Source organism: Peromyscus leucopus, chromosome 11 (assembly GCF_004664715.2).
Source record: "Peromyscus leucopus breed LL Stock chromosome 11, UCI_PerLeu_2.1, whole genome shotgun sequence".
In the NCBI taxonomy this organism is placed as follows: Eukaryota; Metazoa; Chordata; class Mammalia; order Rodentia; family Cricetidae; genus Peromyscus; species Peromyscus leucopus.
The window spans coordinates 8,101,704-8,123,202 of NC_051072.1; the positions used below are offsets into that span (position 1 = coordinate 8,101,704).

Below are 21,499 nucleotides of genomic sequence, written 5' to 3' on the forward strand. Positions count from 1 at the left end.
AATATTAATTTTTAAAATTACCTTTTTATTCTATGAGGGGATAATAAGAATAATTTAGCAACAGGCACCCACCAAGCAAATGCCCAGGTTTCTTGATATTCATAGACCCTGCTTACGTATCCAATTGATAAACCCTAGCACAGATACTGTTTATTACTCAGATGAGATGAGATGTGTCCTTTGAAAATAAAAGCTAGGGACAGGGCTGGTGAAGTAGCACATTGGGTAAGGGCATGGCCTCCAGAATTGATGATCAGAATGAAACCCCTAGGACCCACCTGTGAAAGGAGAGATGCCATGTGCTATGGGATGTCTTTCTGTATGCTGTGAATATATGTGGCTTCCATTGGATACTAAAAAAAGCTGTTTTGGCCTATGGCAAGAAAGCTTAGAGCCAGGTGGGAAATCCGAGCAGAGACAGAGAGAAGGGCAGAGTCACCAGCCCACTGCCCAAGGAGCAATGAGATGCCAGCAGACCAGTAATGCCACAGCCATGTGGCAACATATAGATTAATAGAAATGGGTTGAGTTAAGTTATAAGAGCTAGCTATCAAGGAGCCTGACCCATAGACCATACAGTTTATAAGTAATATAAGTCTCTGTGTGTTTACTTGGGACCAAGAGGCTGGGGACGTAGTTGGGAGAGATTTGTCCCAACCACGTGGCCAGGTGGGACACGGGAAAACTAGTAATGGATTCTACACCTTGGAAATATCATTTGCTTTTTCCATGCTAATTTAATTGACTCCCCAAGACACCTCTCACCACTTGTACTACCCCTTCAAGTCTTTTTTTTTTAAAGATTTATTTATTTATTATGTATACAGTGTTCTGTCTGCACACATCCCTGCAGGCCAGAAGAGGGCACCAGATCTCACTACAGATGGTTGTGGGTCACCGTGTGGTTGCTGGGAACTGAACTCAAGACCTTTGGAAGAACAGTCAGTGCTCTTAACCTCCAGCCCCCCCCCCCCCCCGCCCGCCTTTCAAGTCTTACAACATCTGTTCTCTTGCTCTTTCCAGTCCTGCCTAAGGCCTCTTCCTTTCCCCCTTTCTTGTGGGCTCCCTTCTGTTTTGTTTTGCCTCCACACATATCTACATAAATGTACATATATAAAAATTAGAAGCTAGGATGTGCGTGTCAGAGAGAACATGCTATGCTTATGTCTTTGAGCCTGTGTTCTACTGACTTTTTTTTTCTTCACAAATTTTATTTATCTTTATGGCTGAATCAAGTTCCTTTGTGTATCCCTGCTGCAGGTTAGCCGTCCACTCATCTGTTGTTGGACAGCTAGGTTGGTCCCACATCCTTATTATTGTGACCACAGCGGCATAAACACAAGTGACATGATACAGACTTGTGTATATTAAATGTTTTTATAAAAGCGACCTTATGTAACTTGATATAGTAAAATTTAAAAAAATCTAAAAGCAAATATGCAAAAGTAATCTGCCCCCCCCCCCACTCACCCGGTTATTTGGAGCTATCTAAGTAAAGCAAACACGGCATGTTAGCTAATATCTTTTATTGTCAGACGTTGTGAGCCAACAATCACCACTTTCACTTACACGCTGTCTGTAAGGGATAAGGCAAATTCAATTTTTCTTTGTGAGTAGACTCATCTGGCCCACCTTTATAATTTTTCCATATAAAAATAAAAGTCCAAGTCCAGATTCTTTTTCTTCTGGTCATAAACGCTGTTATTTACAGGCGCTGTGTTCAGGCCACCATTTGAACTAGGGACGAAATAAGGTGTGAATTTCATTAAAGTCTTGGCTTTAGCATTCATGTCAGGGTCCTTTGGAGGTCTGCTTGAGGGTTACAGCGTTAGGATACAGTAGCTTCCCCCCATTTTCAACATGGCTGTGTCTGCAATCTAGAGTGCTGACACAAAGCTCCCCTTCAAAGAAAACAACAGAATTTTTCACTTTTAGAAATCAACGACTCCAAAACAACTTCATGTGGCTCTAAAACCAGCATGGGGGGACCAGCAGTTGAAGAGTGGTTTGTTTATAAATACAGTTATCTTTGTGGGCTGCGAACCTGTTAGTAATACAGCAGTCACAGGTCGCAGCCCTTGCTACATGTAAAACGAAACTGAGTCAAAAATGTCTCTTTCCAAAATACAGCAAAGACAGGAACATCCAGAATTCTGATCTGTGAATAAAACCACCTTGGAGACTAAAACTCTGAACTATTAAAATATACAGACAGACTGTTTACACCATTGCACGTCCTCTTCCCTTTGTGTTTAATGCTCACGAAACGATGATTAAAGTGTTGAGTGTGTGAATGTACGCATGCACGGGCAAGCACAGACACTTAAATGAAACAAAGCCAAATGTTAATACACGTCCGTGAGGAAGGCTGCCAGCAGCGCTCCGACTACAGCACACTGTCCCCTTCCGCTCTGTCTCCCCTCCCCACTCCCTCACCTTCCCTCACAGTCAGGAAATCAGGCTGGGAGGTTAGTGCACAATCAATGGATCGATGCCCTGTTTCCAAGCTCTGCATACTCCCCCGGAAGGAGAAAGTGCTTCCCCTCAGTAGCACAGTTAAGGTCGATTAGGGTCGATTCTGCAAGTTAAGGCACTTCTGGCTGCTTTGGTGGCAGCGTGGTTTTCTCCCCTTTCTTTTTTTTTTTTAAGGCAAGTATCTACGAGTACTAAAGCTTTAGAAATTGTGCAGACTGTTAAGGTGGACAGCTTAAGACACGATCACTGAAGTTGATGGGCCGAAAGGAGTCCCGGAAACTCCTCCCACTGACGACTGGTTCCCAAAGCTGGGTCAGGACCTGGCACTGGCCTAGGCAGAGAGCGGCACATTCAGACTGGAAAGACACACGGCTTGCTCGCCTTCTTCACCTGGAGCTGCCCTGGCTGCTCACGGAGCGGGTGGTGCTGTAGCGCTTCTTCACGATCATGCTGATGTAGGCTTTCATGAGCTTGGCCACATCCACCACCTGCCGGGAAGAGCAGAACCCACACACACATGGTCACGTGTCTCTACCAGGTCCAAGAACCTAGCTAAGCACACATCTTCTGACAGTCCTCCATGCACGAAGAGGAATTTCTTCCTATGCTCAGTCCGGGCTCCAGACTCACAGGGAGACAAGAGCTGAGCTGACCATTCCTAGCCAGAGGGAGTGAAGCGGAGCTTTTCTAAATACAGCATGCACCACCTGGTGGCTCCTGTACAGAAAACAGTGATTTTATTTGGTGCATGACGCCTGCCTTTGGACATTAGTACATCACTAGTACACCACTTTGCAGCATTCGGATTTGGACTGCTAGCCTCACTGAAAATGGTGAAATGTGGAGACCACATCAGCCTTTATAGGCCGCAGTAGCTAATTCCAGTCCGTTCATTTGGAAGCAGCTGAAGAAACAGAAGGGAGCCTTGGGGGCCAGGATAGAGCTATGGCCAGCTACAGATGCCCAGCTCACTTCCATTGCAAACAGACACTCCCAAGCCAGGCTCCTTCTCTAGCATCTTCCAACGAGGCTATCCCTCTCTCCCCTTCTCTGGCCAATCTGTCCTCTCAGCCTGGACCATACAAAGGCATATTTTTGTTCTGTTTTGTTTTTTGAGACAGAGTTTCTCTGTGTAGCTTTGCACCTTTCCTGGAACTCACTCTGTAGCCCAGGCTGGCCTCGAACTCACAGAGATCCGCCTGCCTCTGTCTCCCGAGTGCTGGGACTAAAGGCATCCTAACAGGTTTCTATTTCTCCTTCTGCCCTTTCAATCTCATCCCATACTGACATTGGTAAAGCCACTGTCGTAGGTGTCTTTCACAATCCCGGATTTCACGGTAGGTTCCCACTTTCCATGGGATTCAACTAAATGCCACACCCCAGCAAGAGGACCCTCCCCTGTCACCGAGTCTTGAGCTCTTTCCTCTCTCTGAACACTTTCCTCAACAACCCACTCAACCTCACCCTTCACCTCCCTTCCCCCAGCGCCGAGAATGCCCTCCTGCCTACCATGGTGGGCAGCAAACAATTCATTCCCCTTCACCACTCCTTCCTGGTAGGTAGCAGCACCCTTTGTGGAGGTCTCAGGTGGCTGCTTCTTTTATTATTGCAGTTGCTCAGGTTTGGAGTTGCTAGCACATGTATTCAGTGGCTTTTCTGAGTGTGATTTTGGGATCCATTGACTATGGCCAGGTGGGAGGCCTCTCAGGTTCCCCTGTTCTGTGGATGTCACTGGAGTATAGTCTGTCTGTCTGTCACACCCACACACACATATATTGTTTTATTTTATGCGTGAGTGTTTTGCTTGCATGCACGTTTGTGCACCACTGTTTTGCTTGCATGCATGTTCGTGCACCACTGTTTTATTTGCATGCATGTTTATGCACCACTGTTTTGCTTGCATGCACGTTTGTGCACCACTGTTTTGCTTGCATGCATGTTTGTGCACCACGTGTGTGACCGGTGCCTGAGGGGATGGTTGTGGACCACCGAGTGGTGCTAGGATTGAACCAGGGTCCTCTGCGCAAGCAACAAGTGCTCTTAGCTGCTGAGCCATCTCTTCCAGCTTCCAGAGTGGACTCTGCTATGGTTCTTTGCTTTAATCTCCTATTCTCTGCAAGGTGTCCCTGCCAACAGTCTGTTTCGTCACTGGGTCACTTCCCTTCTCTTCCCTTCCTGAGCCACTTGCAAAAGAAACAAAATTCTGTACTGTATGGACAAGGGAAATCTGGAGCTATCCGACTTCGGCTTCAGCGGAGGAATGGCCCACCAAACGTGTGCTCCATATGTAAGAACCCTGGAGTGAGTGAGTCTCTTCAGAGCGGCCAGCAGATGGCGCGCTGCTCTCCCCTGTCACCGAGACCCTGAACGAATCCCGTCTACCCTGCCGCCGCCTCTTACCTCACTCGTTTCAAAGAGCAGTTCCCGCTCATCGACCACGATCTTGTAGGTGTTGGCCAGCGGTGCCCCGAAAGAGAGGATGTGCTCGTACTGGAAGACTTCTAACGGTCTGCCCTCCCCACGCTTGTAGACGGACACGGCGTCGGCGCTGACGCCCAGCCAGAGTTCCTGGGGAAAGCCGCCTTCCTTGCACTGCAGGGGCAAGAGAGTCAGTGTGAGCGCACGTTGGCTAAGGAAGGCCAGGACGCATCCTAGAAGCCACAGGGCAGGCACCGAGGCCAAGGCCTGGCAGGCGATACTGACCAAAGTCAACACGCCAGCATAGAAACAGAAGAATTTGTACCGCAGTGCACACCCTGACTGCTTTTTGACTGGGTAACCAACTTTAGGATTTGCAGAAAACCAACTGGTCATGTCTTGCTCTGATGGCCTACTTCTTCATCATCTTGGATTAGCTCTTCTCTTAGAGGCACCTGAATCAGCCTCACAGACGAAAACAAGGAACACACAGGCTGGGCCAGCAACCGACCAGAACAGCCAGCCACTCTGGGCAAGACAACTCTGTTCTTCTGTTTCTAGGTCTGTCCCCATCCTGTCTGGACTGGTTTATCTAGGACCAGAGAGACAAATTCTCCCAATCATTGTGTGTTGATGTCTCTCCACAAGAAGCGGCGATGTGTTCAGTTCACTGGCCCTAACTACAGACTTGCTCGCATAGAGCGATGGGAGAACAAGATCGTGGGTAGGAATATCAACACTGGAATGACAGGAACCAGAGCATAAACGGGTGCTGTAGATTCACGTACATAGAAGAGAGCATGTATAGGGCACAAAGAGCCTTATTTATAAATCAGACAGTGGTTCTCAACCTAATGCTGCGACCCTTTAATACAGTTCCTCATGTTATGGTGACCGCCAGCCATAAAATCATTTTTGTTACTACTTCATAACTGTAATTTTCCTACTGTTATGAATTAATGTAAACATCCGTGTTTTCTGATGATCTTAGACGAACCCTGTGAAAGGGTTGTTTGATCCCCAAAGCGGTCATGACCCACAGGCTGAGGACTGCTGCATCAGAACAAACATAACCCTATCAACCAACCTACCACACCTAGGACAACATCCTACCAGAAGCAATTAAAGTATTTTGGAATACGTAATCAGTATTTAGATTTTTATAAACTTCGATTAAAAGTCATCAAGACCAATTGCTGTAGCAGTAAGAAATCTAGAAGCAAGGCTGGAGAGATGGCTCAGCGGTTAAGAGCACTGGCTGCTCTTCCAAAAGTCCTGAGTTCAATTCCCAGCAACCACATGGTGTCTCACAACCATCTGTAACGAGATCTGGTGCCCTCTTCTGGCCTGCAGACAAAACATGCAGGCAGAATACTATACATAATAAATACATCTTTAAAAGAAATCCAGAAGCTCATCTGTGGGGGGGGGGGGGGCCCAGGGGGCTGGGAAACTCGCCCGTTAAGAGGGAGGCAATGTCTCAGGCTTTGCAGGCCTTGTGGTCTCTGGCACTGACTAAACCCTCCATACACAATGGAGGTGGTAGGATCTGACACGCAGGGCCAGTTTGACAGGCATCCCTCTGTTCTGCACCGCTGAACATTTCCTTTCAGTCAGCGGTCTTAAATGAGCTCAGGAGTGAGTATTGGGTGAGGCAGCGGTAAATTCCACTTTCTCAGGTGGTGTTCCTTCCAGCAGACGTCAGGGGGAACTGACAAAGCATGAGCACGCTCAGCATTTCTAACCTGTTTATCTGCAGTTGGAAATGTTCTGAAACCTGCAACATCATTGAGTACAAAGTATTTGGAGCGGCCACGAGGGATGCAGCTCGGTGGTGGAGTACTTGCCTTGTATGCACAAGGCCCTGGGTTTCATCCACAGAATACAAAAGAAAAAGTAAACATATTTTAAAAGTTGGATTTTGCTGCCAGGCAGGTGTGGCGCACACCTTTAATCCCAGCACTTGGGAGGCAGAGGCAGGTGAATCCGAGTTCGAGGCCAGCCTGGTCTACACAGCTAAGGCTACATAGAGAGAAACTCTGTCTTGGAAAACCACCACCACCAACAACAACAACAAAAAGAAGTTGGATTTTGCCTTCCATCTCAGCTCTTGGGAGGTAATCTCTGCCAGTCTGAGGCAAGCCTGGTTCACAGAGTTAGGGCCAGGCCAGCCAGAATTACTTAGTGAGACCCTGTCTGGAAAAATATGGGTGGGGAGATGGAGTGACATCACTTTTGAAATATTTTAAATTTTGGATTATCAGACCAGGGATGCTCAAGTATAAAGTTGGTGTGAAAATTCTAAAATCGGGAAAAACTGTTAATTGGAGAAATTTTCAAGTATTTTGGATGAGGAGTACTTGTATAAAGTTTCTAAGTGTGTATATAAGTCTAAAAACAAGAATTTCAAAAATGCAGACTTCAATAAGTATTTTAAAAATTAGACCAATAGCTAAAATTAAAAAAAAAAAGTGTACATTATTTAAAACGAGAGACATTTAAGGCCTGGTGTGGTAGTCTTGTAATCCTGACACTTGGGGTGCAGAAAGAGGTTCAAGGTCATCTACAGAGCAAGCTGGCAGCCAGCTGGGCTAGACGCTAATCTACCTCAACAACAGAAATCCAGCCAGCCAGCCAGCCAAACACACAGACGGAGGGCATCCCAGTGGGGACCCTATCATAGAAACATTTGCTACAAATGAAGAGAAAAAAGACCTTTGAGGGGAGACAGCAATGGTTCAGTGGGTAAAGGAGCTTGCCTCCAGGCCTGACAACCTCAGTTCAATCCCTGGAGCTCACACAGTGGAAGGATAGAGCTGACTTCTAAGTTATCCTCATCCGCGCATGCTACACACACACACACACACACACACACACACACACACACACACACACACACACACTAAATAAACACAACACACGAATAAAGTTAAAAACAAGGAGATAAATCAACACAAAACACCTTAGGGAGAAGAGGATGTTAATGGTAAGAACCAGAGGGCACAGAGCCAACAGATCCCTCGTGACGCCCCCTCCCACCCCATGAACCTGCGCCAGGTTCAGGTTCCGACCAGTTCGGTCAGGACACAGCACCCGTCTGCTCCCGATGGGACATTACAGCAGCCTGCTCTCACCTCCACATCAAAGAGTGTTGATCCATAGCCAGGCCACTCCTTGATCAAGGCCATATACTTGGCCATGGCTTGTTCCTGGTTCATTCCCTGCAATTTCTTCCATTTGTCAATGATGCTGGCCCGAGCAGAGCCGACTTCTTCCTTAATCCACATGTCCAACATCTGCTCCTCCTCCACTTTCTGCCGGACCACTGCCCCGGTCCGGAAGCTGCGCCTCAGTGTCCCCTCCAGGAAGCTGGTCCGCCTCTTCTCCAGGCGTTCGTACGGGGTGAAGGTTTTGGTCGACTGACTGATGCGCGCTTTGAGTCTCTGCAGAGAGTAAACCTCCTCGAGGGGTGGCACTGAGGTGTGCAGGGTGTAATCCCCCTGCAGGTACTGCAGTCTCAAGGCAGCCAGCACTTGGAGGTTTTCTTCAGGGGCTGGGTGGTGGCCATGGATGACGGCTTCGTGGGCCTGAAAGGTGGTGGAAGCTGTGGTCAGCTAACTGCCGAGTACCACAGGAAGGCCCAAGGCCGGCTCACTCAGGCCCCACGGCCTGCACCCCAGCCTTGCTTTGAGCTGAATTCCACCCCAGCAGGGCCCAGCCCACCGCTTTCCAGTTGGATCTCTCTCCAGCAGAGGACAGCCCACCGCTTTCAAGCCAAATTCCTCCCCTTCACAGGTATCACCCAGCCCTGGAATATCTTTCATCCCTACGGCCTCTCGGCAGTGATGTCTAAACCAAGTGTGCAGGGTTTCACTCTACGGAACGAGCAGCTAGCTTTTCCTTGCTGGTAAACCTACTGCTGGGCCTGGAGGACCTGAGCAGTTCATTTATTTGGCATAGCAACGGGCTTCGTTCGCTCCTGCCTCACACAAAGGGATCTCTTTCTCGAAGTTCCTCTTACCTGTTCAAACATAAACGCAAACTCCACGCTGTCTTTTGGCACGCTGTCGGTGTCCAGGAAGCAATAAAGTTTGAAGTAAAATTTCCACGGCGAGTCCCCAGCTTCCGACGTGGCAGCTAGCCTACAGACAGAAGCCACAAAAGACTCAGAGTGGAACTGGAAAGGGGCCCGCTCGCTGGCGGCCCACAGAGGGCTGGTTCTGCGTGCAGCCCACTCTGAGGACACAGGCACCCTGTCTAGGGTGGTAGTGGCATGGTGTGGGGAGAGACGACGACATACGGGACAGGCACTCACACAAAACAGCGAGACGGCGCGTGTCCGAGTTCCTCAGGACTTTAACCAGGGGGAAGACACACGCTTCCAGCCCGGTCCAACTTCAAGAAACAAAGAGACAGCCTTCAGGCAAAGCCTGCTGGCCGGGACTCACTGAGGGTCCCATTGGAACTGGCACCATCGAATCTGTGCTTAATTCACAGAAATGCTACTTGTTCATGAGAAGTCTCAATTGAGTTTTCTTAGTTCAGACTGCCGTGACTATTCAGTGGGCTGCCTTCGGACGCCGAGCATCTCTTCTGGGTTAGGGAATCTAAGTCAGAGATCAAGGATGGATGGACCGCTGAAGGGACACTTCATACTGTGGACACTGAGGGGGCAGTTTCCAGAGCCAGGGTGTTGGCCTGGGTCCACCGGCCTCATTTCAAAGCTTATCTATCAGTGAGAACTGAAAACCTAAGTTCTTAAGACACAGTGAACAGGGGCTGGGAGAGACAGAATGGGGGTGAAGAGCTGAGGATGAGCTAACACTGAGACCATGGCTTTGTCTGTGAGTCGGGACGCACAGACGGCAGAGAGGAAAAGGTAAATAGATTAACACAGGTACAACGCCACTAAAGCAAACCTACGAGGCCAAACAGGGAGCGTCCAGTGTTCTTTCAGCGCTCTGAGGAGGAGGGACTTACTTCTCAAACTTGGCCAGAACATCAGCTACGATGGTCCGGCTTTCAATGGCCTTGTCCACGTGTCCATTGTACTCGAACAAGGCAAACATGTTCCTGCTGTCCTCCATGGCGAGGCCCCGGATCAGCTTCTCCACCACCTGGAAGACATAGGATGAGGAGGCCCTCATCTCAGAGGCCGCGTGCGCTTGACATCCATCCAACTTTGTAAACTCCGAGAGGGCTGCCGGCAGGAGACGGTCCACACAGCCTCCCGAAACTGTTGACTGCGTGCTGGCCCCAGGGCCTAACGTGTACTGTTTTTCTCTAACACTCTTGGTAAAGTTAGCTTGTCCTTTCTTCTTGCTCACCGCCCCCGCCCCCCCCTCCCAAAAAAGCACACCCCTGCCCCACCCCAGGGGGAGTATGTGCGAATGAAATCCCTAAGTCCCCTGTTTTATTTGATTTATTGATAAACCTTGAGAAACAATAGTGATTTGTACTGATGATTCTCCCATTCAAAAAGGCTCTCAAAGCCTCATCTGCAGTACTACCAGGACCCCAGCTTTCACTGGGCTAGCACCAGGGAAAATGGGTTCACTGGATGTGGCGTTCTCAACACCCTGTGGCCCAGGCGACCTGACGCACCCTTCCCACAGTGTTTCCTCTGCAGCAGATCTGTGGAGACGTCGGGTGGGACTGCGCCTCAGACACGGGCTTGAGAGGAGCTCTGCCTTTTCACACACATGTAACTGCACCTTTACCTCTATCTGTACGCTTGCGGCTGGCGGCTGGCTCTGTTTACTCCCTGGTCTGTTGTGCAGATACGCCGAGCATAAAACACCCGTGTGGTTATGCTCGCCCCTGGGGCCGCGGGTGGACGGACGGACGGACAGGTGTGCACCCAGCACCCCTACCTCTCCAGCTGTGGTGTGTGAGTTGATGGTGATCTTGCAGGAACCTCCGCCATGGCAATACACTGTGGACGTCATTTCCTGCCGGTGGATCAGAGCTTCAATTTCATCTCGGGAAGGCACAAACTCTCTGCATTTGGTTTTCTTAAGAGATTCGTAGATAAAGAGGGCATATTTTTCCATCTCGGTTCCTGGGAACTGTTCCCGTATCCTAGGAGACAAAGGTGAAGAAGTGTGAGCTGTAGATTGAGGCTTGGCTGGCTGGAAGGAGCTGGGCTGTGGGAAAGGTTCGGCCGCAGAGATCGGCAGGGAGGCTGCCTCCTAGTGGTGACATGCGCGAACTGCAGCATCTTCCTGGCTAGGTCCAGCTTTCCCTGCGTGCGTTTACTGGGTTTACTTCAAACGTGGGAAAGTAAGAACCACTGTTTAGGAGTCCTCTGCTGCCAGCTCCCTAGGCAGCACTGATACCTGACACGATGATGCTTCATGCTGGCTTATAAAAACACCACAGCCTGAAACTCAAAGAGATCCACCTGCCTCTGCCTCCTGCAGTGCTGGTAATAAAGGTGTGCCCAACCTTTTGTTTTGTTGAGCTGGGGTGTGGGGGTGTGGGGTCACTCTGTAGCCCAGGCCGGCCTTGAACTCTTGGTCCTCCTGCCTCAGCCTTCTAAGTGCTGAGATTGCTGGAATAAGACACCATGTCCAGCTTTAAACATTGTTTTGTTTTTTTTCCAGAGTTAAGCGAAATGAGATTATGTCTGCTTCTGCTACACCCAAAACAATGAGATGACAGATATACCACTCCTCAGATCCACCGTGTAATCACTTTATTACCTAAATATATCCCATAAGCTCATGCTGTCCACCTCAGAATAAAATCTATTAAGAACGCAGTCAGGATATATATAAATAAAGTATCCCAGTTGGGGTTTTCTATATAGAGAGTGGTGGTAATTGAATGTACCCAGCATGAATATATTGGGGTGCTACACCCATAGTGGCTTGGTTCCCTACAGAGCTTCGTGCAGCTTCAAGGGAGAAAGGACACCTCGGTCATACCAGCTTGCTCAGGGACCTATGGGTCTGGCTGGAGGTCCCTGGCCTACAGTGTTCAGTGTTGGAACCCAGCCATTGTGCCCCAAGCTCTGCTCGGCCTCTTTCAAAAGTCTCCCCCCTTGCCTGGTGCTTTACCTTTTCAAGTGGAACTTGAGGTACTTGAGGATTCCTCGGCTGGGCAGGAAGGTACAGCTGAGGCAGGTCAGGATCTGCCAGCTGTAAAGGTTGCCCACACTGCCGGGATGGGGCACCTTATTGGTCTGCTTGATGAGCTGGCAGTACAGCTCGTCCCGCAGAGGCCGCAGGTCATGCCCCGTCTGCAGGATGCCCTGGATGATGGGGATGGGGTCGGACATGGACTCCAGTTGCTGCAGGGAGTTGAATATCTTGATGGCCTCGTCCTGGAGGGTTGTGTAGCCTTTGTCTTTGAGTACTAGGAAAAGAAAACGGACAGCATCACTCAAGGGGCTGGAGGAAAGTATAAAAGAAGGAAGGAATGACGTGGGGGGGCCAACAGCCACTCTCTAATGCCGTGTCCACCCTCTCCCCTGTGCGTTCAAATCAGCTGAGCACAGCAGGGAAACACAGATGGGAGGGAGAGCTACCCTGCTGCCAGGCCGCTCAAAGTTTAGTACATAGAATGCTCACTCAAAACCTGAACTCTGGCTGGGCAGCTTCCTCACTTAGAATGTAATATTGTCGAGGACCTCTTGACCTTGACTTAAAATGCGGTTACATCCCGTTAATCCACGACAACGTAAAAATACTGTAAGTCAAAAATGCATTAACTGCAACTAAACACCATAAACTTTAAACCATAAATTCTAAAAGCCGTAGGTAGCTTTTGCCTCAGGTAGCTCAGATTTGCTACGAACTTGGCGTGAGCTGCTGCTGAGCAACATCGTGCTACGAAGCCATTTCATGATGAAGGAAGACACATACAATTAGCTGGGCACTGTACTGAGAATTAAGGGTGGAAGGGGTGAATGTGTACACCCCACACCACTGTAAAGCAGGCGTTGTCTATTCTGAGTTCATGGAGAGCGCTGGCATTCTCTGATGTCCCTTTGAATCTTTACTTCAGTATGTTTTTACTGACTCTTTCCTGTCTGCGATGACCTAGGAACTCCAAGTAAGCCACGCTTCTTTCTGTGTTAGAGCCGAAGTTCACAGGAAGAACAGAACCACAGGCTCCGGGGATCCTGAGGGCTCTCCGAACTCACAGTTGAGGTTTATGTCCCCGTAGGGAAGAGGCAGGAGCGGGGAGTGCAGGGGGTGATGTGTGTATCGAAGGATCGGGTTCCGCTTGTAAATCTGCTCCACCACATCGGAGTTCAGGCAGTTCTCCTGCAAAGGGAAGCTCCCAGTTAATAAGAGCAAGAGGCTGGGTGGGAAAAGCGCACACACTTAGCAAATCCAACCATGCTTCCCCACACAGGAACATCTTTTACAAGTTATGGGAAATCTAGTGTTGACCATTTTCAGCCAAAGTGAATCCAATCTGCATTTGAACACAGACCTCAAAAACACCTTCAAAACTCAGTCTCTATTTTAAGTGCATTTCCCCTACATTATTAAAACTTCCCACCTCTGGAGATTGTACACACATACTCAAAAATTAATTTTCTTTGTGATTTGTCATCAATCTTCAACTATAATTCATTTAAAAAACATTTTTTGGTAGACTTTATATTTTGATTCTTGAGACAGGATCTAATCTAGGCTAGCCTACAACTCACGACAATCCTCCTGCCTCAGCCTTCCTACTGTTGGGATTACAGGCGTGCATCACCAGTGCGGCTTGAATTATTTTTTGGTACTTTACTCTCTTTTAAAGATTTTCTTTATAGTTATGTGTGGGCCTGTGGAGGCCAGACGAGGGCATCATAGTCTTTGGACCCAGAGTTAGAGGTGGCCGTGAACTAACCAATATGGGGGTTTGGAATGGAAACTGGCTCTCTGTGCCAGCAGCGAGTGCACTTCAACAGCCCATCCTGCCAGCCCTTCCCTGTGTTCCCGCTGCGCTCGACAGCGACACACAGGGACACGTACGTCCTCCTCGGGCCTGCCCTAAATTGAAGAGATCTTCTCACAGGATTACATCCTGTGCGGACACTCTTCACAAGCTACCCTGGGGTGGGAAGGCAGCCACGTCACTAAATCAACAGCGGGGCTGCAGACAGGCCCTGAGTCATTCTTCCACAGCAATTTCATTTCCAGCGGGAAATCTTTTCAACAACATTCCATTGCAGGTTGGGGGGGAAAATCAATGACTTAAATTTTCTAGTTAATTAGAGTAACTTGTCTCATTTCTTAAGCACTTTATATCTGGAAAATTCTATTTATTCTTTGAATGTCTGAATTTGCGACAATTAGAGAATAAATAACAGATGATACAGCTTTGATGAGAATGTGGGGCTGACATGTCAACCCCCTATCCCATACACACTCACACACACACAAACAAAACCAAAACCACCTCCCCTCTCAGAGGAAGCTTAAAATATTTCTAAGACTAAAAATGAGATTATTTGTACCTAGGGCCCTAGGTCTATAGGAAGTTTGGGTGTATTGGAGAATAATGGATTTTCTGTAGTTTGGTCTCAAACTTCCAGATTATATACCACACTGGAATCAGGAAGCCACTTGATCTGGGTAGGAAATTACAGCTACGGACAGAGTAGACCCTCCCCAGCTCCACGGGGTCCACAGGACTGCGAGCCAGGTTTGTGGCAGCTGGTTAATTGTTAGTAAACAACACACAGTTTACTCAACAACTAAGCTTACAAGAGGGATCGGCAACTTTATGACGTCAATGAGATCTGTTGTTTGTGGCTATTTGGAGGTAGTCGACGGGATCCCACATGTTCTAGACCAACCAGGGCGCTTTGTTTTCTGTCAGGCAGAAACTGAACCCAGGGCCCTGTACACATCAACAAACACTAAGCCATATTACCAGTCCTCCAATCTGGGCTCTTTGTGAATCTACTTCTGTGGCCTAGAACTGAGTAGTGAGAAGTGAGTTACTGTTACTTCTAAGAGGTCCCCAGCTGGGGCTGAGGTGAACCTCAGATGGCTTGGTTGATCCCTAACCCAGCTCACACACAATCTTCTGTCTATATACAGAGTGCCAAATTCTAACACCTCTATAGAGACAAAACATTTTCAATGTAAAATTTCACTTAGAATCTCATTCAGACTCTCAACTGAAAAATTACGCAAGCACTAGTGAAAACTGAGCCGATGAAATCCTGAGTCTTTTTGGCCAAGGGAAGCCATCATGAGGAGTTCCCGGGCTTCTCTTCTCACCTTAATATCCTGGATCAGCTGCTGGGTGGGCGTGTCGATGGGAGCCTTGGTATCAGTCACGTTTTGAATGGCACTCGACCACCGAGTGGCCTCGTTGAGCAGTTTGGTGTAGAGTCGGTAACAGTGTTTGCGCCCATAGACGGTGACATTCCAGTAACCTGCAAGGCAGTGCAGCACACATGTGTCAGCTTCGCCCTCAGGGACCAAGGCTTGTCCTGGTGCCCCGGCCAGCCCCACGGGAACGGAAGTCTTAATCAGTGATTTAACTCAGTAAACACTGGAGATCTACACGTGCTGTGCCTGGCACTAGGCACCCAGGGACAGACAGAAAACAGTGTCCCCAGCACTGTGGAGCTGGAAGTCAAGAGAAGACAAATACTAAAACAAGGAGCCCAAGGTAAATACTTGAATGAGTGGGTGCCGGCTAATGCCCTGTTCTGGGGACTGGCACAAAAGTGCCAATGTGCAGCTTATCCGGACATTCCTCTCACCTCCTGCTTCTTTCTCCTCTTCCCTTCCTCAGCCCCTCCCCTCAGCAGAGAAAGCTGCTAGAGACCGCATGCTGGGACAAGGGGTGTACCATTATCACCCACATCTGACACAAAAGGAGCAACTGTATTTTAAAAAGCCCCAAATCAGCCAGGCGGTGGTGGTACACGGCTTTAATCCTAGCACTCGGGAGGCAGAGGCAGGCGGATCTCTGTGAGTTCGAGGCCAGCCTGGTCTACAGAGTGAGATCCAGGAAAGGCGCAAAGCCCTGTCTTGAAAAAAACCAAAAAAAAAAAAAAAAAAAAAAAAAAAAAAAAAAAAAAAAAAAACCAAAAAAAAAAAAAAAAAAAATCACAACCAGGGGCAGAAATCAAGAAAAAGCAATCTTTCAGAAACTCTTGTAGTACCACAACTTAGGGGGGAAACCACAGCGGCCCTGCCTGCCTACGCAGCTGTTTCTTATGCACTAGGCTAAAATCTGATGAGTCTGAAAGTCTTTCCATATTTTTGTCAGACTCTTTCTGCATCCCTGAAGATCAAACTGGCTTCGCTATAGCTTCAAATACAAAGCATTTAGAACCAACCACAGCCAGTCTCAGGACATGGATCAAAAACAGAATTTCCTTTGTATTTTGAAGCCAAAATCCACTAGGTAGAAATCTCACTTCTTCACTGGAACAAGCCCTGGCCTTCTGCGATTTGTCACCCTGCGTTTTGAGCCTGGCTGTGCTTCAGCCCGGGGCCTTGGGTACCTGTCTCCTTGAATATCTTCTCGTCGGGGGGCACAACAGAGCACAGGCTGTTGAGGACCAGAGTGCCTAGTTTCAGGGCGTTCTTCTCTGAGCTCTTGTAGTAATCCAGGGAATTGTGGGTCAGTACGAACCACCGCTTCTTCAGTTTCAGTGAGGACATCTTCGGACTGTTCTTTACTTCTTTATGCAACCACCCTGGAAAGGAAGGTTCAAGGGTCAGTCAGAAGACTATCATGAGGGGCTGGTGGTAAAGATCAGCAGTAGAGTGCTTTGGGGACATACTTGAGGCCCTGGGACCCAGCCCTAGCACCGAAAACACAAATGTGACTCAAAACACTAAGTGCCACGGTATCATTTATATCTGTAAAAATTTAAATATAGGCTGCATTTCTATTTATTGGTTAGAAAATGGCCATAATCGGTTTTTTTCCCCCAAACTCTTCAGACCAAGTAACTCGGAGAAGCTGTTTAAGGCCGAGGAGATGCCACATAGTGAATGATGCATAAGCGTGGGACCCTGAGCTTGGAGTCCCAGCACCGTGTGAAGGGCCTGGTCACAGCAGCGTGCACCCGCCCATCCTACACAGGAGGACTCCCTGGCCCTCAGGGGCCGTCTGGCCCAGCTGCACTGATGGTTCACTAAGAGAGCCTTGTAGTGGGTAGCCATTCCAGCTTTGATCTGGAAGTTCCAACCCCCATTGAGGCTTCGGTAACTGTCACGCCTACAAGGCGGGCCGAGAGAGGACCCTGAAGACCCAAGATCTGGATGCGCCACTCTCTTGGTTCCTGGACCCTGGACGCTGGAGGTAGACCGAGCAGAGTTCTCCAGAGAACACCGCTGGACTGCGCCACACCTTCCCAGACCCTGTGACCTATCTCTTCACTTGTAAGTTACCCCACAATAAACCTCCCTTTTAACTCCGGGGAGTGGCCTTAACAATTTCACCAATAGAGCCTGACTCAGGAAGACAAGAAAAGACAGCCGGCAGGCACCTCTCACGATGAACTCCTGGCCCTCCACCCTGGTGTCCCCCTTGGATCTCTGCAGCAGCGTTATCCAGTGGTGCATTTCCTCCGGCGTGTCCGCGTTGCAGTGGAGCACCCGGTTGGCTGTGATGATCACGAACGAGTTGGGTCTGAGAAGAGACAGGGCAAGAAAAATAAGGGGAGCCTCTTAGATCCAGGGCCGGCATCACCTCTGACGGCACCAAGGCTTCCCGGCCTTTGCCCTGGTGCAGGGGTCCCTGGGAGACACTGGGATGCTATTTACAGTTCATCTTAAGGCAAACCTTGCTCATATTTCTGTGGCATTTATTTTATGCATCATCAACCGTCAAACTTGGAGCAACACACTCATCCAGAAGTCCTGAGAGGGAAAATATCTCTTCCCCTAGACTTTCCGAAGAAACTAGTTCTGAGAAGGCAAAATAAGGTAACCATGGTTTTTTTTTTTTTTTTAAATGCATCTCCAAAACCAATTTCTTCTTGCCTCTGGATATAGCCTTGGATAGTATTTCTGTGGTGGAGAATGAAATTCCAGACAGTGGTAATGGAGGAGGATTAGCAAGTAGGTGTCGATGGAACATCTTACGTCCCTGACTGGGCCTGGTACAGAACGCTACTTGGGTCCATGGTTTCAAAGCCACTCCACAAGGGCTCATTTCCCAGACAGGGATAAAATGATAATGGAAACTTACTTGGTCCCTCAACTCCCGTCTGCCAGTGCTCAGAACCGCTCAGGGGATTATGCACACACCAATTCCTTCATCTAGCTGCTTACACTACTGCCTGAATTCTCCTCTCTTGGGAGCTTTCAATATTTACTGTAGCAAAGCACTACCAGAGTTCAAGAAAAAAAGGTTAACCAGACTGTCTGCCTGTGGCCAGAGGTCCCTTAAAACTGTGCTGAGCTGGGGGGTGGTAGTGGCAGTCATGGCACACGCCTTTAATCCCAGCACTTGGGAGGCAGAGGCAGGCGGATCTCTGTGAGTCGAGGCCAGCCTCGGCTACAGAGCGAGATCCTGGACAGGTAGGAATACACAGAGAAAACTTGTCTCGGAAAGAAAAAAAAACCCAGACCAAATGAAAATAAAACAAACAAACCCCCCAAACTGTAACTGGGAAGGAAGAAAGGTGAGAAACAGAGTAGCAGAATGTAAAGTTTTCAGTACAGGCCATCTGCAGTGGTTTGAAAAGAAATGGCCCCCAAAGGAAGTGGCACTATTAGGAGGTGTGGCTTTGTTAGAGAAGGTATAGTCTTGTTAGAGGAAGTGTGTCACTGTGGAGGCGGGCTTTGAGGTCTCATATATGCTCAAGCCACGCCCAGTGTCTCAGACCACTTCCTGCTGCCCGTAAGTCAACAACTTAGTCTAAGGTGTAAGAACGCTCTACTCAGTTCTTTCTCTAGCACCACGCTTGCCTTGCTTCCTGCCACGATGATAATGGACTGGACCTCGGAACTGTAAGTGAGCCACCCCAATGAAATGTGTTTCCTTTATAAGAGTTGGGTGGTCGTGGTGTCTCTTTACCAGCAATAGAGACCCTGACTAAGACACCTTGCCAGGCTTGCTGGGCAGTGGGCTTGTAAAGAAGAAAGCTTAGTAAGGCAGAACTTAAGTAAACATGAAGAAGCTGGACTCTGGTGACTGACCACATGGGAGTTAAACACTTCTGAGCCAGGCTGAAGGTGGTGTTGGCTGATTTCTGGAGACAGAAGATCCCCATCCCATCTCCCAAGGGCCCCAGAGTAGGTAACGAGGACTCCAGAGCTCTCCCTCTGCCTAGCAGATATTATTATTATAAGGTTTAGCACCCTCATATTTCCTTTCTGGCGATCTTACTTAACATGGCAGCAGTCAGCTTTAATTCTGACTCTGGCCCTAGAACAACCAAGTCTGCCAAGACCAAAAAAAAAAAAAGGAATTTACAAGCAGCAGCAACAGACAAGCCGTCAACCAAGTCAACCTGAAGATGGTTGGCCTTGAAGGTCAAAACAGGGAAAGCAGAAATGTCAAGGACAAGGCTCATGGTTGGATTTACATCTGTTATATCTATTTCACACGAATAAATCATCAAGGTCATTCTTAATTTTCAGAGAAAGGAACACTACAAACTCCTTTTGCTGGAGTACCATTTTCCTAAATAGCCATTTTCTTGCTATTTAGCAAAGAATTTCATGACTGTTAGGTATGGTGGCTCACACATGTGGTCCTAGAACTTGGGAGGCTGAGACACAAGAACTGTCCCAAACTTGACTCCAGCCTGGGCTAACATAGTCAGGCCCCGTCTCAAAAACAACAACAAAAACAAAAACAAAAAAACCCACGAAGAAAAGCTATCCCATGTAGATCCTCACACAAACATCACCCTCTTCTTGTGTTGCAGCTGGCATTTGAAAATGGACTGTCAAGATCTTGCTTCTCCTTTGCCTTAGCAAACCCCAAGTCCCTTCTTGGAATGACTCTGGATGAGGTGGTTGCTAAGGTTTCATACATAGCCTATGTGCATCGGCAAGGCCACCTGAGAGGAGTTGCAGGTGTTCTGTGTCTCTGTCCCGTGTCCCTATCAGAGCTTACCTATCAGGGCTGTCGGAAGCACATACAGAGTCAATCAGTCCCACATCCAGTGTGCCCTGGAAAGGATCAAAAAGGTGACAGTGAGGCGGGTACCAGAGCTGAATGACATCCCATGGCATCCCTAGATTATAACTCCCGAGGAAACAAGGCAAATAAATGCCTTCTAGGTGAGCTGCAAGATGACAATTATTTAAGAGTTCTGTCAGTCTCTAGATGGGCAGGGGCTACAGTCCACGCCTCAAAACACTATGCCATCAGTCAGTCCTTCTTGTTCTCAAAATATTTTTACTGAAGACTACTCATCAACTTCTCAATAGTGTCAATTTACTGATTTAGGCTATGATCCTTTGTTAACTGAAAAAAATTACTCTGCAAAGAAACCTTGGGTTTTAAAGCTGTCTGGGCTCAGTGGTTAAGAGAGCATGCCAGTCTTGCAGAGGAGTAGAACTTAGTTCTCAGCACCCACACTGGGTGGTTGACCTTCTTCTGGAACTCCAGCTCTAGGGGGATCTGATGTCCTCTTCTGCCCTCCGAGGGCAACTGCAACACACACACACACACACACACACACACACACACACACACACACACACCCACACACCCAGCCTCCTAAACACAATTAAAAATAAACACATTTAAAAAAAAAACCTGTATTATAAAAAACCTCATATAGCTAAAAAATAAAATAAAATAAAATAAACACATCTTCTGTAATATTATGAAAATTGTGATTTTTTTTTAAGATTTCAGGTGGAAGATGTGGAATGTAGCCGAACTCATCTGTAACTTGTTCTTTTCTATGCAAGATTTTAAACAGAATTGAAGATTTTGAATAGTCCTGTTTTTCTCTTTAATCATTATTCTTTTACTTATAAAAGATTACCTAGACATATCCAGTCCCACCCTCTTGCCTAGCCTAAGTTCTTTCCCATTGCCACCTCTGGGCACCCCGCCCCCGTCAGTGTTCACTCACCACCGCATTCTGGGGGTTCGCCTGCTCATCGTGCATCTCTCTGATCTCCTGGTCTGTGGATGAGTGGACCTGACTCAGCACGCTGAACCATTGGCTGTGGAGAGAAAGGCCAAGGGTCACGGGTGGCCAAGCTCGGAGGGGCAAAACAATGCTTTTCCATGTTTCCTGCCCACAAGACATCTCCTTGGAGCAGCTCTATCTATCTTGCATACTATCATAAGCAAAGTTAAAAAACAAACCAGCCGAACTCCCTGCCAACTTCAGGCATCACTGAGTACTACACTCATGTCCTAAAGGACACCTACCAAAGGAAAGAAAGTCAACAATGGAGGAGAAACCGCCTCAGACCAAGTGCTTGACATCTGTATTTGTACTCCGGGGACCAGGGGCTTTCTGTGGCTGCCAGGACTTCCACCCAAGTGAATAAAACCACAAGGGAGGTGGAAATTAAAGCAGGTGCCTAAGTCAAAATGATTTTGGCAAAAATTCTTCCATCTTTATTTCAACCAAGCTTTCTTACTTCTAGCCTCCTCACAATCAGAAAGACCGTGAAAAGAGAAATCAATTTCAGAAAAACCCAAG

General features: G+C 48.1%; 1 protein-coding gene across 1 annotated transcript in view; it reads right to left on the reverse strand.

Moving 5' to 3' along the window:
• Positions 1-1,509: 1,509 nt before the first annotated feature.
• Positions 1,510-21,499, reverse strand: part of Myo10 (myosin X) — a 213,467-nt gene continuing 193,477 nt past the window's right edge. The window contains exons 29-41 of the mRNA XM_028868176.2: positions 20,918-21,011; positions 19,945-20,000; positions 17,363-17,505; positions 16,370-16,564; positions 15,129-15,286; positions 13,043-13,166; positions 11,955-12,252; positions 10,767-10,974; positions 9,874-10,010; positions 8,915-9,035; positions 8,028-8,480; positions 4,876-5,067; positions 1,510-2,963 (exon numbers count right to left, since the gene is read on the reverse strand). Of these exons, the coding sequence (XP_028724009.1) occupies positions 2,862-2,963; positions 4,876-5,067; positions 8,028-8,480; positions 8,915-9,035; positions 9,874-10,010; positions 10,767-10,974; positions 11,955-12,252; positions 13,043-13,166; positions 15,129-15,286; positions 16,370-16,564; positions 17,363-17,505; positions 19,945-20,000; positions 20,918-21,011 (2,281 nt within the window). The 3' untranslated portion in view covers positions 1,510-2,861. The remainder of the gene's footprint in view (positions 2,964-4,875; positions 5,068-8,027; positions 8,481-8,914; positions 9,036-9,873; positions 10,011-10,766; positions 10,975-11,954; positions 12,253-13,042; positions 13,167-15,128; positions 15,287-16,369; positions 16,565-17,362; positions 17,506-19,944; positions 20,001-20,917; positions 21,012-21,499) is intronic.